The sequence below is a fragment of the Brassica rapa genome, chromosome A10 (genome assembly GCF_000309985.2).
Source record: "Brassica rapa cultivar Chiifu-401-42 chromosome A10, CAAS_Brap_v3.01, whole genome shotgun sequence".
NCBI classification, from domain to species: domain Eukaryota; kingdom Viridiplantae; phylum Streptophyta; class Magnoliopsida; order Brassicales; family Brassicaceae; genus Brassica; species Brassica rapa.
The window spans coordinates 16,156,296-16,175,706 of NC_024804.2; the positions used below are offsets into that span (position 1 = coordinate 16,156,296).

General features: G+C 30.4%; 3 protein-coding genes across 4 annotated transcripts; 1 reads left to right on the forward strand and 2 right to left on the reverse strand.

Moving 5' to 3' along the window:
- Positions 1–701: 701 nt before the first annotated feature.
- Positions 702–11,540, forward strand: LOC103846321 (transcription repressor KAN1). The gene is made up of 6 exons (XM_009123227.3): positions 702–5,759; positions 5,873–5,949; positions 6,805–6,850; positions 7,722–7,869; positions 10,741–10,849; positions 10,947–11,540. The coding sequence occupies exons 1-6, from the start codon at positions 5,066–5,068 to the stop codon at positions 11,049–11,051; spliced, it is 1,179 nt and encodes a 392-aa protein (XP_009121475.2). The 5' UTR covers positions 702–5,065; the 3' UTR covers positions 11,052–11,540.
- A 38-nt stretch (positions 11,541–11,578) lies between these two features.
- LOC103846322 lies at positions 11,579–13,023 on the reverse strand. Its single transcript, XM_009123229.3, has 3 exons — positions 12,328–13,023; positions 11,954–12,191; positions 11,579–11,855 (listed from the first exon to the last, which is right to left on the reverse strand). Exons 1-3 carry the CDS (start codon positions 12,811–12,813, stop codon positions 11,737–11,739), a joined length of 843 nt encoding a protein of 280 aa, XP_009121477.2. The 5' UTR covers positions 12,814–13,023; the 3' UTR covers positions 11,579–11,736.
- A 213-nt stretch (positions 13,024–13,236) lies between these two features.
- LOC103846323 (auxin efflux carrier component 5) lies at positions 13,237–19,280 on the reverse strand. 2 transcript variants are annotated; one of them, XR_628666.2, is made up of 6 exons: positions 14,750–15,402; positions 14,229–14,314; positions 13,955–14,112; positions 13,607–13,683; positions 13,374–13,517; positions 13,237–13,342 (listed from the first exon to the last, which is right to left on the reverse strand). XR_628666.2 is itself a non-coding variant. In XM_009123230.2 (5 exons), the coding sequence occupies exons 1-5, from the start codon at positions 15,400–15,402 to the stop codon at positions 13,445–13,447; spliced, it is 1,047 nt and encodes a 348-aa protein (XP_009121478.1). In that variant the 5' UTR covers positions 15,403–19,280; the 3' UTR covers positions 13,242–13,444. The 2 variants fall into 2 exon arrangements, 1 of the variants encoding a protein (XP_009121478.1); XM_009123230.2 differs by having other exon boundaries at positions 13,242–13,517; positions 14,750–19,280.
- Between the last annotated feature and the right edge of the window lie 131 nt (positions 19,281–19,411).

Genomic DNA, 19,411 nt, shown 5'->3' on the forward strand with positions numbered 1-19,411 from the left:
AATTTAATTTGTATACATAAAAGTATATACATTAGAGTAAGCACATAAATCAAAACCAATACCTTTTGCTAATTTACAATCATGTTTTTTGTAAATAAATCAAAACAATCATTTTATTTACTTTATATGGTATTTAATTAAATTCGAGTGATATATGTAGTATATTTTAATATAAATATTTATTATTAACACTTCCTACTTATATGATTTTATTAACATTTGTATATTTGTTGTAACAAAAATTTAAATTGTTAATCACAAACCTTTTAATGTGAGATTTTTCAATAAAATTTTCAAAATTAAAATATTAAGATCTCAATAATTTTTCATTGCAAATTTTAAAATTAACAAATTTTTATATTTTTATATTGTATATAATTTAATTTAAATGATATTAATATATGTATAATATGAATATCTATTAATGAGACTTTATATACAATTTATGATCATTTGTATCTTGATTGAACAAAAAAAAGTTAAATCATTGATCACAAAAATTTTGGCGTGAGACTTTTACCATTTTTAGTAATTTATATCATTTAAAAAAAATTCAAAATATAACATATAAGAAAAAATCTAATTTTTTATTATATGCTTAATGTGATTAAACAAAAAAAGAGACAGATACAAAAATTGTTATCAAATATGAATTATTCATAATCATTAGTTGTCATATATATGTTAATCATATTAGGTAATTTTGTAGCTTTTATTTAAGAAAAAAAATATTTTTGTATACTAGTAATCAATTTTATAGTTAGTTTAATAGAAAGTATAATATATATTTATACGGACCAACTTATTTTTCTAAAGATTCTAAAAATCAACCTAGCGATGACACGTGGTTACGAAAACATGTTGTTTAAAAATCAACCTAGCGATGACACGTGGTTACGAAAACATGTTGTAATTTTATTTCCTTTAACTCCTTGTGAAAATTGAATAAATTTTGAAATTCGTTAATTAATTTACTTTGAGATCGTTTACACAAGTAGTAATTTGATAATCTGTTTAATTAAAGATAAACATGACTTTCTTAAAATATGGTGACTGCACTATTTTAACAGTCAGACGCTCAAAAGAATTGTTCCACAAAAGAAACACCACTTCATTTTCAATACTACTATGAGTTTATATTTATCCACTGCCTAAATTAAATGAATCTTGGAATTTTCTAGACATTGAGATCTTGATAAAGGAAAGAATAAAACATAAGAGCAAAAGGAAAGCTATGTCCTTCGAAAATTAATGGGGGCACAGAATCCGATCAAACGTTAATAACTATGCCAAAAATCAAGCTTCGTTGCTCTCTAGTTTCAATGTTCCTTAATTAATCTGAAAAGGTTTAGTTCCCAATATAGCATTTAATGGATCAGTTAGTATAGGATTAGTTAATGAGTAATGGTAATTCGTTGGGTGAGCCTAAGGGTTAAAGAAACCAACTTTCGAAAGTATAAATGTAGCTCGTTAAATAAACTAAATTAGATATGGATAAGTTTGAAAGATACTTAGAAACTAACAGTACTACTGAATCTCCTACTCCCTCTGTTCATTATACTTTGTGTTGAAGGTTAATGCACGTATATTAAGAAAATGCAAATTTTTTTCTATTTATATTAATTGCATAAAAACATTATCAAATAAAACTAATTCAACCGATAAAAACATGTACTAATACTCCTTCTGTTCCTTAAAGATCTATTTTTTAGAAAAAAAATTGTTTCAAAAAAATATATTTTTATATTTTCAATACATTAATTAATGAAAAATTGTACTTTTCAAAAAATGCAATTGTGTTTAATAAAATATCATTGGTTAAATGTTATTGGAAATAATTAATTAAGAAAATAATGTATTAGAAAATACAATTTTAAATATTTTTTTAATAAGTGTGAAAAAACTATAACATTGATTTCGTAGGTAGTCAATAGAATTTTTGTCTAGGATAAAGAAAACATTGCTTATAATAAAACTAAATAAAAATCTTAAAACACCAAGTAAATTGTAACAAATGGAGTATGAACTAGTATAACATTGCTACGTCATCAAGAATTTTTTTAAGAACGATTTATGAATGCTTTTCTAAAAAAAAAATTTAAAAAAAAACTCACGACAGTACGTCTAAAAACTGTAAGCTAAATGTACAATATTTATTTTTATTATTTACTATTGTTTTTGTAAAATGATACAATCAACACAGGATATATCATTTATTTTGATCTCGCAGAATTTACAGTTTATTGTTATATCTATTATTATTTGATGCATTTATGATGGTCAGTGCGTAAAGAAAAGATTATGTTATACCGATGGTCATGTGAGGAGAGAGTAGTAAATATTGTCACAGGAGACAACTCAAAGAAAAGTGTTAAGAGTTTATTTAATTGAGAGGGAATATTTGGGAGAATGAAGAGGGAATTAGAAGCAAATCTTAATGTTCTTTAGAGTTTACTTGTTTATGCTTACTTAATGAAACAAACAAAATCTACTTTCTGGCGGAATATTTTCTTAGGTATTATATAAATTTAAATAAAATCAATAATACGTTTCAATAATTGAATTAATGTTTGCATGATACATGGTTTGTGTGCAAATACATATATACGAGCGTCTTGTATTGTACACACGGATGCGTATCTGTAGCTATGAGTATCATGCATGTTTGTGAGTACGTTTGATAAGAAAGGTACTTTTGCAAAACATTACTTTTTCTTTCCCTACATTTGGAAGGCAAATACACAAAGTATATTATTCCATATCAAAGTAGGAGAAAAAAAACAGAAAATTCTTTATGGAATTATCGAATAGCATAATCAAATACTTTTAAATGCTATTGCTTACAACTTTCTTCAGTTGAATATTATGATTACTTATTTACAAATTTCAAAATGATTCAAAATAGTCGATGGAACAATAAAATTTAGTATTCGTAAAAAAAAGTACAATTATAAACAGAACTAAAAAATGAAACAAAATCAAATTTTAAACATGAGATCAACAACATAAACAAATCAAAATCTATTAAATAAAATCATAACACTCAGTTAAGCTTCATGATATAAATCGCGTATAATTACATGTGTTAAAACGACAGATCATTTTGATTTGATTTTCATATACTCCCTCCGTTTTTTTATATATGATGTTTTAGAAGATTTTTTTTTGTTCTAAAATTTGACGTTTTCAATTTTTTATATAAAATTTATTACTAATTAATACTAGATGATATTATAGTTTCTATTTTATTATTGGTTAAATTATGGTTAGGTAAACAATTAGTGATGTTTTTGTTTAGAAATTAAATATTTTTTAATCTATGTGTACAATTCTAAAGCGTCGTATATAAAAAACGGGGGGAGTACTTCACGAATTGGTCAAACAAGTACCCGGTTGATTTTATAGCCTACATATATCTCTACAAACTACATGTCTACACGAGCTATTCATAAACTCCAGAGCGTACTGATATTTAATGTATATTTATCCTTTTAGGTATAGTTGAACAATCTACGGTCGGGAGCTTGAATTTGTTTGATTCCAAAATCGTATAAAATAAAATGAATATAACCAAAAGAAAAGTGAATAGAGAGAGAGTGATGTGAGAAGCGAAGAGAGTGGGGGAGAAAATAGAAAAGGAGTCAGAGAGGACACAGTCTCGTCTCTCTCTCAACATATGTATCCCGTCGTCTCCGGGGTACCAAAATCGAAGCACCCTATTTTTTATTGATTTAAATTAAATATTTATATGTTTTGTGCTTGTTATCATATACCAGTTTTTATTAATTTATTTAATCAACTTTGGCTTTTGCTTTGACCATAGATTTAGATAGGACAGAAGAGAGCGACCCTTTATTCGGTCTCTTCTCTTATATCCTTCTCCAACATTTTTAACAATATTCTTCATCACAATCTTTCTTTTATTCTTCATCATAATCTGTGAACATGTAATTTTTAATACACCAACATATAATTTTATTTATTACTGAAATTGTTAGGATTCAAGATAAGATTGAATTAAAGTTTGTTTGACGTAGATATAAATATGTCTGTATATATTTTCAACTATTGTAAAAATATATTGTTGGCGATAACAAATTGTTTACTAGTAACTAGTTATAACTAATTTGTACTTAAATCCGACTTCAGATATTGTTATCAAAACAACAATAAAATTTTTTTAAAAAATTATCAACGAAAAAGATTTATCAGAAATTTATAATTTAAATTTAAATCAATGTATTAATTCAATAGAAAACAAATTTTATTTATTATAAATATTTTGATTATTGTAGCTGAAAAAGAAATTCTCAGTTGTCAATAATAAAACAAAATTAATAAGGGATGAAGCGGTAAAACATGTTATTATATCGGTATATGGTGTTTAAAATATCATCCGAAAATAAACAAAAGATTACAATATTTGGAATTTACGGAATGACAATTTTACCCTCTCTCAACTATCGTTTTCCGAGATATACTCCCGAGGAACATCTCATACATAAACACATACATTGATACATACACATGTACATAGTTACATACGCACACATCTCTCTCTCTTACCTGTTTTTATTTTCCTGGATTTAGTTTTGTTCCTTTTTCTCTTCTGCCTTTGCTTCACAACACACATACCTATCTCTCTCTCTCTCTCTCTCTCTCTCTCTCTCTCTCTCTCTCTCTCTCTCTCTCTCTGCGTCTTACTTTGAGCATGTTTGTTTCTTCAAGAACATTCATAACTCAACTTCTCTCTCTTCTCTTCCTTATATTCCTCTTCAAAGCTCCTCTTTAACTTCATCCCTCTCACTTTTTCTTTTCTTCTCAGATATAGAGAGAGAAATTGAGGAAAATAATATCAAATCTTTCAGACACCCTTTTGACTTTCTTTGCTCAAAGAATCCCTCTTTTATATTAGAGAATATCATTTTAAATTCAGAAGCAAAACCCTCAAGAGAAATAAACAAAAGAAAAATCATCACCCACCCATCATCATTCATCACCATCATCATCAGTAGCAACAACAATAACAAGAGGAGATTTCTGGAAGGTTGTCTTAACTATTTCCATGGAAGGAGTTTTTCTAGAGAAACCAAAATCAAACACAACTCTCCCTGATCTTTCTCTCAACATCAGTCTTCCAGATATTACTTCCAAAGAACATTATAGAAGACCATCCCAAACCGACAACAACAGATCATCAAACTTCGAGCTCTCCTTGTCTCATCACCATAACCCTAGTTCAAATCCAACCACAAGAATCATCCATTCTCCTGATCCAAGAAACCTAAATCTTCCTCATCATCAGCATTACAACAACCCTATCCTGAATGGTGGAAGTCTTCATCAAAGAGTCAATGGATCAGATATTAACAGTATCCACCGTCCGATTAGAGGCATCCCAGTCTATCAGAACCGTTCATTCCCTTTCCACCAACAAACCTCTTTACCTTCTCTTGGAGGAGGAGGTGACTTGGATCAAATCTCAATATTAAACTCATCTTCCGGCTATAACAACGCTTACCGGTCGTTACAGTCTTCTCCAAGGCTAAGAGGTGTTCCTTTGCATCATCATCATCATAATCATTATGGAGTTGTTGGATCTACGGACTCTTCTTCTCCTCATCACCATGGGATGATCAGATCAAGATTCTTGCCTAAGATGCCGACAAAACGGAGCATGAGAGCTCCGAGGATGCGTTGGACGAGTAGCCTCCACGCGCGGTTTGTTCACGCCGTTGAGCTTTTAGGCGGCCATGAAAGTAGGCACACATTTACATTATAATCTCATTCGGAGTGTCTTTCCTTTTTCTTTATATAATTAATTTACTCTAAGAGAAGTTTTAATTTGTTCTTATTCTTGTTGTGAATAAAGGAGCAACTCCGAAGTCGGTTCTTGAGCTCATGGATGTTAAGGACTTAACTCTAGCTCATGTAAAGAGCCACTTGCAGGTAAATCTATACTCCCATTTGAAACTAAATTGAACAAAAGGTGTTTTGTGTTTCTACACATGAAAAGAAATAAAATTTTGTTTGTTACGTTTGGGTTTTCTCTCATCTTCTTGTTGGTTCCGTTCCCCTAGTATAAGTCTAATCAATGTAGTTCTTTATCATTTAACCTTCTCTCTTGAATTAGGGATATTTCATAGTTTCATCATCGTCATGAGAGCAATGAATAGTTTTGAAATCTTTAAAGCTTGTGCTCCAGTCCAGCTCTAATGTTTTATTTTATCTTCTTGATTTGTCTTTCCTTTAAGCTTAGTAATTTTTTGGAGAGATGGCACAATTGCCAAGATATTGAAGCAGTTGAATGAATTTAAAGAGAGAGAGTAGTTAGAGCTGTGAGAGACTGAAACCTTTTCTGAGAATTATTTAACAAATTGAGAATTGAGGTGATAGAATTTATTTTAATTATAATTCTTATTTTAAAATAAAATAGGAAGAGGGGACAAAAGTAGTCATCATTACTCAATGATAATAATACAATCTTTCAATTACTCAACCTTCTTTCAGACATCAACCTCGTGGTCTTAAAACTATAAATAATTCATTAATCGTACAACACTAGTTTCAAGACAAACCCAGAAAACCACACATTTGCATATATATCACTTATTTAATTATATAAAGCTCATATGTGTCTGCATATATGTCTCCAGTTTTGTCAGCTGTATCATATATTCAAAATAATATATTTAGTTTATCAGGATCTTTTGTCCGTTTTATTTGTTTTGTACTATATCCTTGCTTAAATTTTATTTAGTTTTAGAGATCTAATGACTTTTACTTTTATTTTTTCTTTTGCAGATGTATCGAACTGTTAAGACCACTAACAAGCCTGCTGCTTCATCAGGTATGTGTAATTCCGAACAACTCGACCTGACTTTACACACATACACACACCGCATGTTCACATTCTTTATAATAGCTTTTCAGCTTTATATATGCTAAAGAGATGGCACTGGTTTATAATAAGAAAAATATACAATAAAGGTTTGATTCGCCAACAAATCCAAGCAGATTTTAGGTGATCAGTATAAATAATCATATCATTACAGTAATTTACTGATCACGGTTAATTTCCAATTAGATTTGAATATGTGATTTGGTATTTATATATATTTATTTGAACGTAGAAGTCTTACAATTATTTTTGCTATTTCTACTATATATATTCCATTTTCCCGATAATAATTGTAAAAAACCCTACGAGATTGAGCAAGCTCAAGGCTTTTTATCTTTCTTTTGATTGAAACCCTAAAGTTAAATGGTGAAGGTTCAAAGCAAACCAAACAAACATTCATTATCGACAATGCTGATATTCTCTAATAAAACGAGGAAAAACAGTCAAATGACTAGTAAATCATAGTATAAACTTGCAAGTCTTTGCCTCCCAGAAATTAGTAATTTAAATCTGAATAACTGTTCGTACACTGAAATAGATATCAAGACTTTTTATATTCATATGGATTATGTATTTTCATTGCACACCGTAGATATTCATTTTTAGTCTTGCTATTTGGCACAATTTCCAAGTTTTTTTGGAAGGGCTATGTTAGATTTTAGTCAAGCCAAAAGCTGAATAAACATTTAAAGAAAAGCAATTTCTTTACTGCATTGTCTTTTACCTAAAGCTTACAATAATTGTACAATTTTAAACAAGAACCCTTAAAGGGTAAAAAGAATTGAGATTAAACTTGATAAAGGTTAAAATTTATTTTCAGATGGGTCAGGAGAAGAAGAAATGGGTATAAATGGAAATGATGTTCATCATCAATTATCGACAGATCAAAGGGCACAATCTGACGATACTTCTCCCAATCAAGAAATTGACTTTCCTTCCACACAACCTCGTTGGAGTAACTCTTCACGGTACGTTTATACGTATTATAATCTTATCATGCATACATATATATTTTTTGACATTATCATACATATATATACATGGCTCATTCACATTAAATGTACATATAACATGATTTTCGCTAGTTTAAGTGAGATTGACCGGATATAATATATGACTAGGTTAAGACCCGCGCCTTGCGCGGGATGAACATTATATATAAAAATTATTTTCTGTATTAAATATTTTTACATATTAGGAAATAATAAATATATATTGAATAATTAAAAGTCAGTAACTATTAAATATATAATTAAATTGGTGTGAACATATAAATCAATTTTATTAATCCAATTTTTTTTAATATTTGATAGGATATGTAATTAAATTTAAATAATACTAACATACATAGTATATTTTAGTATATTTTTAATATTAATGTCTATTAAATGATGATTTCTACTCATATAGTGTTTTTGATCATTTGTATCTTTTATAGCAAAAGATTTAAATTACTAACAACAAAATTTTCATTGTGAGATTAATAGTTTTAATAATTTATAATTTTAAACAAATAAGTTGTCAATGTTCGTTCAAAACTTTTACCAAAAAATTGTTCAAAGTAAATTTTGAAACTAAAAGATTTATGTATTTTATATGGTTTATAGTTTAATTTAAAACGATATATATATATATATATATATATATATATATATATATATATATATATATATATATATATATATATATATATATATCAATATTAATAATTAATAATTAATTAAATTATACTTTTTACTTATATAATTTTGTAATCATTTCAATGTGAAACTTTTAACAGTTTTAGTAATTTATAATCGTTTTTCAAAATTCAAAATATAACATATATAGAAAAATCTAAATTTTTTATTATATGGTTATTGTGGTTGTTTAATTTATTTAATAGTTTAAAATTAAACAAATATGATAGAATATACACTAATTTTTATCAAATCTTTATTATTCAAAATCATTAATAGTGATATATATACTTTAACCACATTAGGCAATTTCGTAGTTTTATTTAAGGAAATAATGAAATACATTAATAATAAATTTATTGTTAGTTTAATAAAAAACTTATTATATAATTAGATGGACCAACATATTTCTCTAATGATTCTAAGAATCATCCTAGTGATGACATGTGGCTACAAAAAGAAGTTGTAATGCTTCTCAAATAATATATAGGGGATTTAGGGTTCTCCTACCTAATTGTTCCTACTTCCTACCAAGTTCATGTAACAATTCTGTCGTCTATCTCAAATACATTCATCTAACAACAATAGAACTCTGGATAATGTTTCCTGTTTGTTAATTTTGTTTGTTTTGAGTGAACTAACATTGAAGTGGTGGTTTAGGTTACAGTGAGATGAGATAGTATCTAGGGTTTGTAGCTGATTATAGTTACACGTTCCGAGGTTTTAAATTTACTTGGTTTAGGTCCTTATGGTTCATACTGTATAGTAAAATTATAACTTTGTTCATATGTATGTCATGTAGATTATGAGGTGAATAGTAACATACAAATACGTTATTCGTGACTACCATTTTTATAGTATAAATTGATAGAATTTTTAATTAAAACAAATTGATCAAGTGGTTACCATTTTTAATTGGTGTTTGGATTTGAGAAAAATACAAGTATAATAAAACTTATCTATATTATTAAAACTGAAGCACCTTTTGGTACTATTTGAAAACATGGGTAACAATATAAATATGAATTATTTGGAAACATGGATATCATTATATAAAGAAGTATATTGTCTTTTTATTAATTTCATTAATATAATTATATTAATTATTTTTTCATATTTCACTCACTTTAACGATTTCATTAATTATATTACCTTAACAATATATCACATCATTAATTATATTACTATAATAATAATAATGCAGATTTTTATTTATTAGTTAAACAACATTAACTTTGTGCCAATTATCAAATAAAAAATATAGAATAACTGGGTTTTGTATATGGTTAAACGTTCGGTTTAGTTTGTTTTACTGAATTTTTTTAAAATTTTAGTTTCAATCGGTGAAAAATTATGTAGCCAAAACATAATTCAAAGAAATATTTTTATAAAATAATATAAATGTACTACATTTATTGTCACTTGATTTTTTACTCCATATAATTATTTTACAAAATTAAAAACTCTTTCTGTTTCACTTAATTTAGTCAAACGTATAGAAATAGTCCTTTTACGAGTTGTTCTTTCGGGTATCATTTTTTTTTAAAATTAGGCTCTGCTTTGAATATTATAAATTTATGTGTGGATTTTGAGTTTGATCATTCTGGATCTGGATGAGTTTGGTTCTGATGTATAAGAACCTAAAAATATATAAATAATAAATGTATCTGAAACGAGTTTGAGTATTTGTACAAAAAATAACCATATTATCTAATTTGGTCTAGGTTTTTTGAATACAATTAGTTATATTACGACTCATCTAAAATATATAATACTAATTATAAAAAAAACAAATATCAACGTATAAAAATGTAAGAACCAATATTTGTGCGGGTACACGGATCAATTTCTATTATAAATTAATAATGCGGAAATTATTATATTTGACGTATTTAAATTATATTTTTTATCAAATAATAATTAGTTTGATATAAATTTTAAATTTGAATTATTTTATTGAGTATTATGTATAGAGATTGTATTATCAATTGTTTAATGATATAGTTGGCAGAAGAAGTAAGTGACCTCTTTTGTTATCTTGATAATAATTACCTTGATTGTGAAGTTTATGAATACAAATAATTTTTTTATCCATGCATAAATAGACAAAAAGTTCATTGATTTAATATTTATTCTTTATTTTTTAAAATCATATAACAGAGAGACATGGCCATTAAGTAATAACTACTCAAGCGACATAGATACGATGATCAGAACGTCATCAACATCAGTGATCTCTCACCATCAAAGATCCATCCTTCAAAATCAGGTTCTAATTAATAACTATCTTACATAAGTATATTGTTTTTCTTAGGTCTTTTTTTTTTATAAAAGAAAAATTCTAACTAAAGTAAACTCGCGCGCAGGAGCAACAACGACCGAGCGATCAAACAAAGAGGTGTGGAGATCTTAGTTGTAACAATCCAAGTTTGGAGTTTACATTAGGAAGACCCGATTGGCACGAGAAATGACTTTCTCGATCCAGTTCGATTTGAATATACTGTTTTTCTCTCTCTCTCTCTCTCTATATATATATATATATTTGGAGCATGTATGCAGCTGTCATTGTTACAATGAATCTCTCAGCTGAAAAGTTGAAGAACACGTAGAGAGCTAAGCCGCTCAAGAGTGTTGATTTTTGCAGATAGAGAATCATTACAAAAAGGAAGAAACGTTGGAGATTCTTCTTCTTCTTCCCAAGTTCTATTGATGGTTTGATTATAAAGTGGATGATCAATGTATGAGTTTTTGTTTTGGTTTTCTTTATATCTAGAGTTGATCTGTGGTGTTATCATTTATATAATTGGAAGATCACCAAAATTTGGTGAAAGTTTTTTATTTCCCTTCTTGGAAAGCCTCTTGGTGAGGTAGAGGGTTCCTTTTTATCTTTTGGCTTCCGCAACTTAAATGTAGAGAGAGACCTGAGTTGATTTCTTATGTATACTAATCATTTTTAAGTACATAAACACGCAAATCTATGCATACACAGATCCAGACATTGATCACAAACGTTCACTATTGATTTTTTGAAAATATTCTTCTGGTTCTCTGCTGCTTTACAACAAAGCTCAGTACATAAAAACATTCATATAAACTTTCATTAACAACACGCTAGACCAAAACTTGGGGGTTATCAACAAACTCTGTAGAGACTTCTCAGCTAGATGAGTCGATGTTTAAGCCGTTACCTGAAATGGCTAATCCCATCACTTGCTTCACCAAGCGCAGGCTTCCTCTTGCTCCCAACCACACAGCGTAGAAGAACCCAATCCAACCTGATCCGTACCAAATCATTGCATTCAATCAGTACATCAAAAATAAAAACTTAAAAGAAAAGGAAGCAAAACAGAATCAGAGCAGAGTAATTATAAACCTGAAGCAATCAAGACGCAAAAAACAGCTGAAACCGCAGCGGTAGAGATGACGAAAGCAGCAACGGATAAGGCTCCGATGTAAATAGCAGTCAAGGAGAGAAAGAAGAGAGCCAAGAAGCCGCCAGCAACAGCAAGTGAAACCAAAAGAGAGATTATGATCGCATTGGCTGTTGCAGCTACAAAGAAGAGCGCGAAGACAACCAAAGCCATTGTTGTAAGAAGAGCTATTGTTCCCATCTGCAACAAACATAACTCTAATGGGTTCAATAAAGTACCAAACTTTAACATGAGAGAATACTAATAATGTTCAAAATGCAATTAAAGTTTCAATATTTATTTTTGTAAATGAGAGAATCGAATTAAATCAATTTACTGTGATGACAAGCAGTGCACGAAGCGGGCTGCCTTGACGAGTCCATTGGAGAATCTCGCGTGATGTTTTGCGAGAAGCCTCTCGAAGTTTCGGGCCATTCTCGGAGACCGAGTTTCTTATTCGTTGAAGCAAAGGAGACGAGTAGGCATCGCTGGTTTTCGAATCCGGAAACAGAATCGAACCGATGATGATGCAAACCAATGAGTAAAGACTCTCCGTATCAACCGCCACATAGTCCGTTCCGCGGCGACCATTCACCGTCCCTCCGTTGACGATTTCTCCGACATCATCGCCACCGTCTGTGTGGGATTTGTTCTCCGTATGGGCGTGATCTTCCGACATGTCTCGAGGCTGTTCGTGGGATTTGACGAAAGATGGGAACAGCTGTTTAGAAGAGATCGGCCATGTGTAGTGTGTCTTCCACGTGTTATTTATCTTTATTGGACTTTTATTATTTGGGCTTGTAAGGCTTCTATCAAGGCCCATTCACTTCTTATGGCCTCATAAAGGTAATAATTATTGGTTTGGAGTAGAAAATTAGCGAATCAGATTAGAACAACGTAACAACCTCTGTGATTGAAGTTATTGGTTTCTACCAACACATTTTTTGATTAAATATGTTCTTATTACGACATTTGACCTGATGGATAACCAAACCTTTTGCATACATATGATCTGCATTTTTGATCCAAGTATTTCTGATTTCTAGTCTTTTTTTTTTCTTTCTAATTCAAATATAAAGGTCTTGTGTTTTTCTCAAAGAATTTTAATAACATTCTGAAATTTCATATCTGAATCTGAGTACGATGCCATCAGTTTTAGAAGATCTTTTTTCCTTACAGATTTTTCTTTTCTTTTCTTGTTTGATACATATCCACCAACAGAAATTAGTTAAAGTACTAGAACACATTTACGGGAAAGTAAAATCATAGTATTAATTTATAGATATGCTTTCAACAATAATTAGTCAGTTTGATGTATGGTTTTCCATATCTTGAATACACTTCAAAATCCCCTTTAAGGGAACAGATGTTGTGAAGAATGACCAAATCTAAAAAGAGAGCGAAAAAGTTAATTAAGAGAAAACCATTGATATATATAACAGTTTTAAATTTACTTAATGAATAAACTCCAAAGCTGCGTAGTAGGCGACGAGCACTGGTAAAGAGACCAACATCCCAAATATCACCCTACATTTATCACAAGTTGAAAACTTAATTATGTGTAACCAAAAATATTTGTAATAAACTAGACAGACTTTTTTCTAATTTAGACTTACGCTGTGCTTAGAACATCTGCATGCAATCCATATTCCTTAGCAAAAATGAATGAGGTGATTGATTGTGGCAGAGCAGCCTGTAATTAAAGTAATTTATCGTTAAACTCTAAACAAATTAAGTATTATATTTTTGTGAGACGTGAAAAACATCAGTTTGTATCCTAGCTAGTGGATGAAAGGAATTATTTTGTGTATCAAATTTGCTTAAAAATTTGATCAAACTTAAATTAAACCGAATATTCCATGTCCTTTGCTTTCTCTCGTCTTATAAACACAAAACACACACACACACACTTAAACTTGATCAGATCACCGTAATGAAAATACAAGAAAATTAAGGATAGCGACCTGAATGATGGCGACGCGGAGGACATCCCCGTGGAGGCCAACGGCGATAGAACCAATAGCCATGGCAGCGGGTCCGGCAATAAACTTCAAGACCATCCCCAACGCAGTTAAGCTTGCTCCACATACTATAAACTTCTCTTGAAGTGCCATGAATATCCCTGCATATATAATCAAAATTTCTTTTGTCAACTGCGTATATGATCAAATATCTCAATATGGGATTTAATATTTACATAGATAGGTATTTGAACATAAAATAAAGTAATAAACGTACCCATATTGAACATGGCAGTTCCTGTTCCTGCTTTTGACATTATAAGAATCGATCCCTCCATTATTCCCGGCATCTCAAAATGCCATCTATTTTCATTAGTAACTAAAATGAGTCAAATCTTTGTTACACATCATTTTGATCATAGTTTATGCTATTACACAATAAAAATCAAAACCTTAGACCCATTGTTTTCAAAATGGGTTTGGTTAGGACTTTAGATTATGGCCGGCCATGATAGTTTCTTTGCATGTATACGTTTGCGTATATGCTACCTTTTTATATTGTCTAGTGGAAGGCAGCCTAAATACAAATAAACAATCGTGTTCCACTTTATCATAGGTTGTAAGGTACTAGCGGAAAGTAAGTTTGCTGGTCTAAACATCAAATTTTAGATGTTTTAGGATAATTTCAATGGTTATTCAGATGTTAGACGTCGAGCTTAGTATCTCATGATCACAGATACTTAACGCTTTGTTGAACATTTTATAAACCTATTATATACTGTAAAGATTCAGTTTTACCTGCTAGATATAAAAGCCCATGCGATCCCAAGGATGCAAGAATAGCAATTCGGATTCGTTGCAAGCTTTAACCACACGACGGACATGACCTCAACGAACGACTTCTGCTCTCCGACGACCGCAATATCTTTTCTGCCATCTTCGATATTAATATTTTCTTCCTTACTATTCGTACTGAATCCGGCTCTTCTGAGCTCTAACACAAACAACAAGAGTGTGAGCCACACGATTGCCTGAAACACCGAGGATTGGACCACGAGATCAACAGCCGCTTGTCCGTACATCGCCTTAGCCAATGGCACACCCACGACAAGAGAGTTTGTAAGAGTGCATAGAGAGAAACTAGTAATGGACCAGCAATAGCTTCCATTGTTGCTATATTTTGCCCAAAACGCTAAGACCGCAACTATGATGACTTTAGAGATGATATCGGCTGCGATGAACCGGTAATTCATGTTGAATGGATCGACATGAGCCGTGAACTCGATGGTGAAGAGCGGTAGGGTGAAATAGCAAACGAGACGGTTTATGGCATCACATTGATCACGAGTGAAGATATGCCACCATTTCACCGAACCATAGCCTAAGATTAAAGCTACATAGAGTGGAACCATTGCTTCAATGACCTTGTAAACATCTTCTCCAGTGATCATGGTTTTACTAGAAAAAAATGTTTTAGTTGTGATGCGAAGTTTGATTTCTCGGACTTAGAAGTTTGCAAGTACTAAGCAAAGGGAAAGAAATTGAAGCTTGTTAAGTTCTTTAGTAGATAGTGAATGTGGTAAGACATAACCAACATGTTCATATTTATAGATACAATATTAGTTTTTTTTAAATGATGAAAAAAAAAGAAATATATGAGTATCCATGAGTAATATAAATCAAACAAAAAAACCAAATTTTCTGGTAAAACAATAGTATATATTTTGTTAGATGATAGCTACAAAGTATAAGCCATATGGCATAATTCCTATAAAATAATTTCAAGCATTTAACTTTGCGATATTAGCCACTAATTTGATAGAGAGAAACGAGAGTTATCATTATCAATATAATTGACCAGACCGTGCCCTAGCATATGATTCTATTCCAGTTGTTTCCTCTGTACACTGAGTATAATATTTCTGTATGACGTAAAACACTTGTCTTTCAACATTTGACTATTTTGATAAATATAAAATAATTGATGATAATGTGGCAGAACATCTAATGAGGTTGCCGCCTGAGCCCCAAAGTCGCACTTCGGCCTGTGAGATATCGTCTCCCAATTCTCACCTGTTGACTGTTGTGTTGATGGTTCTTAGCAGATTGATAAACCGACTAGAGAGTAGGCCTATGATTATGCATCGTATTATTTTGGAAAATGAAATGCGTTCTAAAGCGCATGATTTTTGAAAGAAACAAAAATTCGTTTTTTTTTGTTTTTTTACTTTTTTTCTTAATTTCACAGAAGAGGAGTTGGAGATATAATGTAGTTTGCCTTGTTCGTAAATCGTCATGGTCGAAATAGTACTGTAGTAGTATATGTATTTTGTACGTATTTTGTGTCATGTTAATCAGTTAGATTGCCTGTTGACAATATTTTCAGTTAATTAATAAAAATATGTGATACGAAAATAATAATTAACAAAGTGTGTTTGGTATAGAAAAAGTCGACCACCACTATCAAATGAGCTACAAGTTCGCATAATTGTAAACTATGCTTTAATAACCATTTACACCAATGCATGTGTACATGCAATAACATTTTATAAAGATTGAATATATATAATAAACATATATTTAATAAGTAGATTAAGTTTTGAATTGGCGATTGGTTACAACTGTAGTGAACTCATTAATGCATATAATGCATATACACGTGTAATAACATACACCACATGTGACCATTACCAACTATTTTTTTAAGAATTATATGAAAATATACTAACCCAAATCATATCTTTCAATAAAATATTTGCATATTCTCTTATAAATGAGAGAACTGGCGAAGGATATGCTATTTTGCATGAAATATAAGCAAATGTGCATGGAATAGCTTAAATTGGTGTTAGAAAAAAGCTTAAATTACAAATGCCGAATTGAGTATTTGTGCCCTTCCCACCTGGCGCTCGATAGCAACAAGTTCCATATACGACAAAGTGAGGGTTTGTTCAAGCACTACTCACCATTAGTAATTATCTGAAGTTATATATAACATACTATGTGTTTTAATTTGACAATAACATGTCGTGACTTTTGAAGAGAAAATAGCCATATAAATAGATAAAATGTGTAAAAATAACTATGAACCTTCCGTTTTGCCTGTAAATAACTTCGGTCTGAAACTGAAAGCATGTTTTACGTTGATTTTATATTGTCCTGGTCAAAAAAATTTTAAAGTCTATGTTTCCACACATTTTATAAGGTCAAACATCAACTAGCAAATGGTGGTTTGGTGGTATGAACTCTGAACATCTCTACAACTTCCATGTTTACAGAAAAACATACATTACTCACACATCACAGTCCTTAATTAATTTATGTGACGTATGATTGTTTTAAAATCACATTCATCAATCACGACAACGTTTACTACGACATATATTCATGATAAGAGAATTGATGTAACTTGATTACTAGAGAATCATGCAGAGGCATAAAATGTTCTGGAAAACACGTATTTATATTTTTTGAGTTGATAATAACATTTCATAGTTTGGAATAAGAAAATAATCCCCTTCTTTTCCAAGGATTTGGAACAAAGAAATAAACAAACATTATCGTCTCATCTGTGTTTATGGTATATTGACTGATGGAACAAGAATTAAAATTGGTGGATTAGAAAAATGGGAACGTGGAGGATGCTTCTTCACTGGTGAAATTGATGGAGCACACATATAAATGCAAGGGAACCGTAATAATAATGCTATTAGAATAAGTTCTGTTTATCACTTGATGGCTGAAATCTACAATGTGCTGACAATAGTCACGTTAATATCGAAAATGTTCCAGTTTTCTAAATTGCTAGCATGATTTGAAAGTTTATATTTCCTCGTCCATATTTTCTTTATTCTTCTTCAGTTATGTCTAAATTGCTAGCATGATTTGAAAGTTTATTCCAAGTCCATTCTAAGGTTTTGCGACTATTTGACGTTATGATATTTCATATATATGCTACAGTTATACAGTATAATCTTTACAGACCAGACAACATTGTATGTTTGTAATTTATCATCTTTCTAAATTAGGGTATGAGTTCCCAAAAAAATATTTCATTCACTAAATAACTTGCCAAAATAAGATTGGATGTTTCGATAAATGAATATAGTATTATGGTATTTGAATTTAGCAAAGTATAGACGAAACCATGTTGTTAAAGCTACGAATCCAATCAGAAGAAGGATATTTAATGGAGAAAATGTTCTGATTTGGGTCGATAAGATGTTCACTTTCAATCATTAAAAACTAAATTTAGTAGTAGATAACAGATCAGATACCTAACTATTCAATAAATATAATTATTAGTAGCCACACACTAATCTTTCGAACATATTTGTATGAAAAAAGTTTTATTACAAATCTTTTTAAAAGGCATTTGTTCTTTAGACTTGGAGAAAAGACAAAGAAGCTCCAAGTGCAGGTGGAATAAATCCTCTGTTTGAAACGACTTCACTTGTGTCGTTTCCTTTTTTTTTTTTTTAATTTTATCTTTGTGGCTCACAAATAATCTGCTTCATTACTTAATATTATGCTGTAGCACCTACTTGTATGTACTCATCATGATTTTATTCTGGGAACATTCGTTTTTAAGAAGACAAGAAGTTTTAAAGCATGGAGAGAATGATTTTACACAAAGTTCTCAGAAGTATGAGAGCCACAAACACCAACACTCTTTGATGGCATGTTGTTAAGATCATGAATTGGGTGAACGCAACTATTAATTATCAGCAAAGAGTTATTAATTTAGGTAAACTTACTATACCTGAGAACTTGAAGGAATCAAAAACCAAAACCTTTTTTTAACGTCTTAAAACTTTTTCCAAGATTAAGGGGAAGTTGAGACAAGAAACCTCAGGGGAAAAGCTATCTGAAGACATACCATGTTCATCAGAGCATATCATATCATCTCATATTCGGGGGTTCTAACATGTGAACACTTAAGTAGTGAAGAAGTAATGATGGAACTGAAACAATCTCTTTGGTAGCTAGCTAGCTAGTGCTAAGAATAAGTTGGTCAAAATTTATCCATGAGCATAATGCACCCTTCCAGAAAACGTAATCAGAGTCAAACCAGTACTAGATGTCGTCTTACCAGCTTTGTCTTTGTAGTTAATTTCTATTCAACTTTGAGATGGAAACTACTGTTTCACTGCGTAATGCAGGCATGTGCGTATTTTCCAGTTTCTTGATTTAGCATGTGCAACTAGAGACTAGAACAGCTTCAGTTTATAACTGAAACATCTTTCTTTTAATGTTTGCTGTTTTCAAGTTAGCTTCCTTGCCAATCTTGGCGGTTCATTATTGGCATATTCTTCTAACTACTAGTGCAGGTTTGAAGCCTTTCAAATCTTTGTTTAATTGTTTTACTTCGCATGCTTTCTCTCTTCTTGAAGGAGTTTCGTTGATGTATTGGTTTCACAATCTATCAATACTATAACCATGATTGTTTGTATTCTCTTT

What these genes read in the sequence shown, in the direction of transcription:
- LOC103846321 (XM_009123227.3), top strand. Translation starts at nt 5,066, where the DNA reads ATGGAAGGAGTTTTTCTAGAGAAACCAAAATCAAACACAACTCTCCCT. An exon ending in GCTTTTAGGCGGCCATGAAA is followed by an intron (nt 5,760 to 5,872) that starts GTAGGCACACAT and finishes TTGTGAATAAAG; the next exon opens with GAGCAACTCCGAAGTCGGTT. An exon ending in CGTTGGAGTAACTCTTCACG is followed by an intron (nt 7,870 to 10,740) that starts GTACGTTTATAC and finishes ATCATATAACAG; the next exon opens with AGAGACATGGCCATTAAGTA.
- LOC103846322 (XM_009123229.3), bottom strand. Translation starts at nt 12,813, where the DNA reads ATGGGCCTTGATAGAAGCCTTACAAGCCCAAATAATAAAAGTCCAATA. An exon ending in GTGCACTGCTTGTCATCACA is followed by an intron (nt 12,192 to 12,327) that starts GTAAATTGATTT and finishes TGTTTGTTGCAG; the next exon opens with ATGGGAACAATAGCTCTTCT. An exon ending in TTGCGTCTTGATTGCTTCAG is followed by an intron (nt 11,856 to 11,953) that starts GTTTATAATTAC and finishes GGTACGGATCAG; the next exon opens with GTTGGATTGGGTTCTTCTAC.
- LOC103846323 (XM_009123230.2), bottom strand. Translation starts at nt 15,402, where the DNA reads ATGATCACTGGAGAAGATGTTTACAAGGTCATTGAAGCAATGGTTCCA. An exon ending in TGGGCTTTTATATCTAGCAG is followed by an intron (nt 14,315 to 14,749) that starts GTAAAACTGAAT and finishes TAATGAAAATAG; the next exon opens with ATGGCATTTTGAGATGCCGG. An exon ending in AACTGCCATGTTCAATATGG is followed by an intron (nt 14,113 to 14,228) that starts GTACGTTTATTA and finishes TTATATATGCAG; the next exon opens with GGATATTCATGGCACTTCAA.